At 44.3% G+C, this 7709-nt stretch overlaps 1 protein-coding gene across 1 annotated transcript in view; it reads left to right on the top strand.

The window, feature by feature from the left end:
* The first annotated feature begins 389 nt into the window (after positions 1 to 389).
* Positions 390 to 7709, top strand: part of SGTA (small glutamine rich tetratricopeptide repeat containing alpha) — a 44541-nt gene continuing 37221 nt past the window's right edge. The window contains exons 1-2 of the mRNA XM_018570404.1: positions 390 to 489; positions 3739 to 3858. Of these exons, the coding sequence (XP_018425906.1) occupies positions 3759 to 3858 (100 nt within the window). The 5' untranslated portion in view covers positions 390 to 489; positions 3739 to 3758. The remainder of the gene's footprint in view (positions 490 to 3738; positions 3859 to 7709) is intronic.

Raw genomic sequence — 7709 nt, 5'->3', positions numbered from 1 at the left:
CAGGCAGTCACACAGAGAGCCAGGTGATCCAGGAACAAATGACAGGGCTGTCACATAAATGTAATCCCCCTGGAAAGCTCTCCACCCTGCCACTCCCAGCACCCTCCCCCTCTCTCAATGCAGGCCATTAACATTGTATGACAGCTGCGTGCACAGTACCTGTGGGCGCCATGTGTTATGGGAGCCGCCGCTCGGTGTGCCGGGGCCGCAAGGCAGTATGGGGGCGCTGGGCGGAGAATGAGCGCACGGATAGGAGGGGCGAGGCTCGGTCTATTCACCTACGTTCCACATTCGCGCCGTGCTTTATTTACTTTATTAATACACACCGCGTGCGCCGTCTCATGTACATACGAGCCAAGCAAGGCACATGACAATAAGCGGCTACACGAGTGTCACAGCGCACATTGCACGCCACTTCCGCCGGTGCTCTTTCCAACTCATTCCGCTTCCGGCTCCAGAGACTGGTTGGTTGCATGTGCCGAGTGTCCAGTGAGTAGCTGCTTTGTGAGTTTTCTGTAGATATTGGAAGGGTGATGGGGGTGCAGTCCCGGGGATTTATTTTGAGATATGGGGAGAGTTGGTGTGCACAGTCTTGGGGGGATGAAACGGACAAATGCGCCTCCAGGAAGAGTCTGTGTCAGCACTTCCTTCTCATAGTGACTATTAGAAGGGAATTTACTGCAATCATCAAGGCAATCTCAATGATTTCAGTGAGCCCTGTACTGCAAGGATTAACTGCTCGTTTATACCTAGGGTACAGGAAATAGCAGTTTTACTTACCTTATCCCCTCTAACCCAGAAGTCAGACCCCTTATCTTCTCCCCCTCCGCTCTGGCTTTGGACTGTCCCAGGGTGTCCTAATGTACAATATAGGGCTATGGAACCTGCATTGTACTTGATGACATCAGCAGCCCTTATTCTGCTGGAGTGAAAGGGAGAAGAGGCTGTGAGGACCCGTCTAGCAGCCCAAAGGGACCCATTGGGGAGCAGGTAAGTTGAACAGCCTTATCCGGTCCCCTAGGCATAAACATTTAGTTAACCATTGCAGTGCAGGGGTAGCTGCACTGCTTGTGAAAACTTTTAATTTCTCTGGCTGTGCAAAGGTCTTTTAGTGATCCCCACTCCCCCTGGTTGTCAGTGCTCTCCTCATCCGTCCTATGCTTCTGGACTGTCCCTCAGCGTCCTCACATATAATGTAGTGATGACTTCAAAGGCCCTCTGAGGGGGAACAGGCTGCAGGAGCGGGCATCAGGTAAGTAGAAATCCCTTACACATGTACCTTAGACAGAAACAGCCAGTTTAAATTTTGCAGTATGGGGGTAGCCAGGGTAGTAGCAGAGGTAGCAAGGGTAGTTTTATTTTTTATTTTCCCCTGGTGACATGCTTTAAAACTGAACTCCAAAAAATCTGTCGAACAGTGGCTGCAACAAAATTGCATCCCTTATACCTCTGGGTATGACTTGCTACCCTTCCTCCCACCCCACATCACTTGGTGATTTGGCTTCTTAAAAGTGGCACCTTACTATTAACAAAAATTTATCTTATTTATGTATCACTCGGCTGTAGATCCTCAAATTATCTCTGAATTCGTACTGACACTCTCCTTTCTTCTGAAGGGTGGCTACTTTTGCTCCCCATGACCCCTGTGTGTGTTGTAAGGTCAAGGTCACTCCTGTGATGGACTACAATCTCAATACAAATGTAGTTAAAAGAGAACTATGGGGCAAGTGTTTTTCCCCATAGTTCTCCTAAGGGTCACTGGAGGACATAAACTAGCGTCCTCCCGTGCCCCAAAGCTCAGTATATCGCAAGCCGCAGCTTGCTGTGTACCAGGGATGTCTAAACTCCGGCCCTCCAGCCGTGGTGAAACTACAAATCCCATGATGCATCTCTCTCCGGGAGTCGTGGCTGTGAGCATCTTGCAATGCCTCATGGGATTTGTAGTTCCACCACAGCTGGAGGGCCGGAGTTTAGACATCCCTGCTGTATACTGAGACCGTTGCAGCCGGGAAGGATCCATACATTACTGTCGAGATCCACCCAGCTGCGTGAGTGACAGCTGGCTCTGACTATCTAGAGGCAGAGGCAGCTGTACCCGCCCCCTCCCCCGTCCGATCCACCAGTCAGCGCTGGCGGATCGGAGCGGGGAGAGGGGAATCCAGCCCCTCCCCTGTCACGGCAGAGAGCCGTGACAGGATCGACAGGTGAGCAAACGCCGATATGTGTTCGCTCACCTCCCGATCTACTGAGCCGACCTGTGACAGTCTCATTGAAAAGCACTCACCTCATAGTTCTCCTTTAAGTTAGGAGGCAATGTTGCTTTAATAAACCTTGGTATATTCTCTGACAACACACACACAGGCTGGTGTTTTGCTAGATGCTGCCTCACTTACCAGTATGCTTTTAAGTTGCATATGGGAACTGGTGTTCGTAAAGAAATAACCTTACTGTATGGTATGCAAGCATGCGAAGAATATATAATTCTATTCTGAAAATCTTCCTATTGAGAATTTAATCTAGGACCCGACTTTGCCAGTAAACATTTCCACCATAATATTGTGATTAATATTTTAGGACATTTCAGCCTGGTGCTTTTCCTTTTTGATGCATATTTTATAAAGATTTTTTTAATATATCTTCAATGTCAGTAGGCCTGTTGACTAATTTGAAATTAAACTTGTGGTACTGTTTGTTTGTTTTTTTATCACAAATATATATGTATATCCAAAGTAAGTATAGAGATACTCAGTTGTCTTGCAGAGGAGATGAGTCAAAGCATCAGCATTTTATTGTCGGCTTTTTAACAGAACTGAGTCCATCTGATAGGGTCTTGATAAAGATGAGCTGAGCTCTCTTGAAACATTGACAATAAAATACTGATGTCTTGATTTATCTCATGACACATGAGTGTTTCTGGACCTAGTATGACTTAGAGCCGTGGTTCTCAACTGGTGGGTTGTGACCCAAAAGTGGGTCGTGACCCATTTTCAGTGGGTTGCTGTCTGCCTTCCACTGCTCTAGGTGAGAGGCTCCTCAGTCTCCCCCTAGCACAGCACTGTCAGTTCTCGTGCCGAGCAGCCATTCAAAATATGCTGCCTGGCACCAAGTGTCAGTTTGAGGTCCCCTGGCTGCGGGGTAGCTCCACCTGTACATGCATTGCTTACAGCTCCTTCGCGTTTCCTGTAGAGGTGCCTGGACGGGAGTGATGTCACATTCTGGCTCATGGCACCTCTACATGGCACACAAGGGAGATGTACAAGCAATGCACATATGGATGGAGCTCTGTCACAGCACATAAGCCTACACTGGACCCCAGGCTGAGGATCCACTCCAGTTCTCGTAAGTTAGGAAGACTGGGTGGATCCTAAAAAAGAAATTAAATTTTTCTGCTGTTGTTGTGTATGTTTGTGTGTGAGATTGTGTGTTTTTGAGGGCCCGTTCACACTAGTACAGTGTGTTAATCGCACCGTCCTGTGCAAATAATTCATTTTAACATGCAATCGCACCTACCACGCATTCTGGTGTGTCGCATTCCCATTCACTCACTGGAATGCGCACTACTGCGACTTGGGTCACGACTTAATGATCAATTTAAAATGTGGGTCCTAAGGTTACACAGGTTGAGAACCACTGGTCTAGAGCACCTGTCCCCCCCCCCCCCCCCCTTTTTTTGTAAAATGTCAGACTTTGTAAGATGGTTTTCTTTCATTTCCTAACAGCTGTTTATTGCATTTGTAGAGGTGGCTCTTGTATAAATAATGGCGGACAAGAAACGTTTGGCATTTTCTATCATCCAGTATTTACAAGACCAGTTGCATAATGGAGAACTTTCCTCTGATGCCCAAGAAAGTCTTGAAGGTTTGGTTGTTTCTTTATTTTATGGACGGTGTAAAACATTTTTTTTTATTATTGAATAGCTTGCACACTGTATCTATAGTTATTTGACACATTGTATTTATTTATTTTGTTACATTATCATGACAGTTTGTTGAAAGTTACAACTGTAGCCAGCAATCAGTGATTCTTTTGCCACAAGGTAGGAATCTTCAAAGCAGTGCAGGTGTCCAGACTTTAGAAACCTAGTGAATTCTAGACACCAACAGAATGTTTTAATTAGGGATGCAACAACTACTCTCTCCTGTGATGGACTACAATCTCAATACAAACTAGTAGTCCATCACTGGAGCCATTTTTTAAAATGTATTTAATTTTTTTATCCGATTAATCGAACTTAATAATCGTCCAACTAATCGATTTGGAAAATAATCGTTAGCTGCAGCTCTAGTTTTAATGTTCCGTTTATGCAGTCTTAAAATTGTTTTGGGTTAAGGCTTGATTCACACCTAGGCGACCGCGGTTTTGCGCGTAGAAACATGTTTTTTTTTGCTGTACGTTCTTATGCACGTACTTGGATTACAGTAAGGCACACATTACAGTATTGTTTTATGTTTACTGCGTTTTTATGAGCAGATTGTGATATATGTAAATGGCAAAAAAACGCGCACAAACGCATGTAAAAACACCCAAAACCAACTGCAACCCGTGTTTCCAATAATTTCCTATTGACTCTATTTGGACAAGACGAGCTGCCAAAAAGAAGCCCATGTACCTTTTTTCCAGCGACAGGCATTTTACTTATTGCAATAAAATGCTCAGGCGTGAGCAAGGGCCATAAGAATGAATGGTTTTTTTGGGGGGAACGCTTTTGTCGTGCTCAATCGGCTGCGACAATCCGCTTAGTGTGAACCAAGCCTTAATTTCATTTGTGTATTTCTTTTATTATGTAACATCTATCTGTCTCGTGACCTTATTTCTGTTTTTGCCAACTTTTTAGTCTTGCATTGTTGCTGGTGAACTCATTTCATCCCTGCATTATAGGGCTTTAATAATTAATGGGAATTACTCTACCGTAGAAATCTGGTTTTATTTTGATCTTATGTACTTTGATTTTTATTAAATGGCTGTTAAGCATCTTATGGCTCTATGATGTTCCACTTAGAATACTAAAGCTATATTCTAATTAATGTGCCTCTTGGTTCAAATAAAGAAGTGTATCCAGGTGCAGCCCTGCCTATCGACTCGGTTGGTGCTGCTTTGTCCATCTACCAGGGTCTTCATGCCCAAACTGGCTAACACTGGGCATTTTTAAGCCTCTGCTGTGAGAGGTGACTGACCTAAAGCAATAGCAACTTATAAACGTTATACTTGGATAGCTCTGAAGAAGTTTAATGTGCATCTTGAGTCAAAATATTTTTGTTCAGTTATAAGTGAGAAAGGCTTTGAATCTATCAGTTTATTATTGCTGACTGTATCTCTGTTGGGATGATTAAAGTGATATTAAAGTCAAAAGGTTTTTAAGCTATTTCAAATGCTGACTTAGGGCTTGTTCACACCAAATGCAGACCAGATCTGCATGAGTTTCTGCTCAAGCAGCGTTTTTTGCCACGTTTTTGATGCGTTCCGGGCCGTTTTTGTAAAAAGAAAAAGTGCGTTCCAGGGCAATTTGAGTCCAAAATACCAGTGGAATACATTGGACGCAGTTTTGATCCGTTCTGTAACTGCTCTGTATCTGGAATGCATTTGGTGTGAACTAGCCCTTACATTGGATGCTGCTTCTTGATGTTAAAAATGTTAGCTTCTTGCAGAATAAGAATCCCCTAGCCCTGATATTGTGTTTTAGAGTGGATACTTTTCCTTGCAGGGTCCTATGGAGACACCCTATTTGTGCTAGCAGCTGTGTGTGTCTCCAAAAACACACAGCAAGGCAAAACACTCCTCTCCTCCTCCATGCTCCTCACTCCTTCTTTCCTTCTCCAAGCTAGTAGCTGGGCAGCTTCTACAGACTGCTCTGTCCCTTGTGAAGTTCAGGGAAGTGGAGCTTAGAGAGTTGGAGCTGTTTGGAAACATGATGACTAGGGATGTCCCGATACCACTTTTTCAAGACCAAGTACGAGTACTTCCCCCTCTTGTACTTGCCGTTACCAATTACCGATACTTTTTTCTTAAAGGGACAGGCGACATTTTTTAAACAATACAGACTAATGATTTTAGGCCAAATTCTTTATGATTATGAAGAACTTTCATTTGAGACAAATCCGATCATGCATCTGCCTCTTTGATCATTTAACCTATTCATGTTAGCAGGGGAGAATTATAACTCTATTGCTGCAGTGTACTGGACGTGTGTGCTGTGGATCATTTAACCTAGTACACTTTCAGTACACTGCACTAATAGACTGTTACAATTCTCCGCTGCTAACATGAATAGGTTAAATCGTGATCCATGGTACATAACATGTAGTTGTACCATGGATCATGTATGCTATTCATGTTAGCAGAAATTGTAACTATTGCTGTAGTGTGTATGTATGTATGTATGTATGTATATATATTTCGGTCCCGATACCAATGCTAGTATCGGTATCGGGACATCCCTAATGATGACTAAGTGGGCCAAAACTTAAAGAAATACTTTGCTTGACAATGTACAGTATATTTGTAACGCTGGTAGTTCTGCCACTGAAGAATAATACCATCAGCTATAGAGGAGTACTTTCTGTATAATGTTAATAATTGCTGTATAATGTATTAGTGGGATTTGTAGTCCCCTTTAGCTGATGGTATTCTGCATTGTTGTGTAATGTATTGCTGGGATTTGTAGTCCTCTATAGCTGATGGTAGTATTCTTCAGTTGCAGCTGTGACCAGGCTCTGGTGCTCCACCACTGCACTAAAATCATAGGTCTGTATTGTTTTAGAAAAAATGTCACATGATACTAAAATAAAGGTATCGGTATTGGCGAGTACTTCGAGGAAAAGTATCGGTACTTCTGCTCGGCCTAGAAAATTTGTATCTGTATATCTCTACTCCCGTCCATGCTAAGGTACAGACGTAGTGATATGGATGGGAGGCAAAGTTAATGGACTACAAGTGTGGTACATAGGCAGCCATCTGAGGGCACCGGGGGTTGTCTCTTTTCTCTTATCAGGGGAGGGGAACTAGCTGTTTTGCTTAACTTCTGTTTATTTTTGCACATTCATCACTTATGCTGCGCTTTTTCTTCTGCTCCTCCTCCCATCAGTCCACCCCTACCTAAGAACCTTTGTTCCTCCTTAAGGCAGAGAGAAATCATTAAGCTTTATTTTGTTTCCTGGAGAGTGCATTTCTAGGTTAAGGATGCATCGAAATGTGTTCATTGGACATGACAATTGCATTGGCATAGTATGTTAACGTGTTGCGTTACGTTGCTTTTTTTTGTTTAATTTTTAAACTAGGCTATAAGGCAGGGGCGCCCACTATTTTTTCTTCTGGAGATCTACTTTTCAATTGATGAGCTCATTGAGATCTACCAACGAAAAAACACCTGCATTCAGGGGCGGGAGGGGGCGTGGCGGTGCATTGAAGTCAATGGCACCGCAGCCAGGCTCCGCAGGCAGGCCCCTCGCCCACAGTGCGATCGCCTGCATTAGTGCCTGTGTTCCAGTCCAGTGCGATCCGCAAAAAATGCTGCAAGCACTATTTTTGCAGATCGCACTGGACCGGAATGCAGGCACTAACGTGCCTGCGTTCCGAGTGCGGGCGATCGCAATGTGGGCGATGCCATTGACTTCAATACAGCTCCACACCCCCTCCCGCACCTGAACGCAGGGAGTCGGCCGGCTTACATTCCAGTGCGCCCTACATGTCCCGGCGTCCTGTCCTCCCGTGGC

Source organism: Nanorana parkeri, unplaced genomic scaffold (assembly GCF_000935625.1).
Source record: "Nanorana parkeri isolate BGI_ZX_2015 unplaced genomic scaffold, ASM93562v1 scaffold1530, whole genome shotgun sequence".
Lineage (NCBI taxonomy): Eukaryota > Metazoa > Chordata > Amphibia > Anura > Dicroglossidae > Nanorana > Nanorana parkeri.
This window is presented reverse-complemented; position numbering and strand designations above follow the sequence as displayed.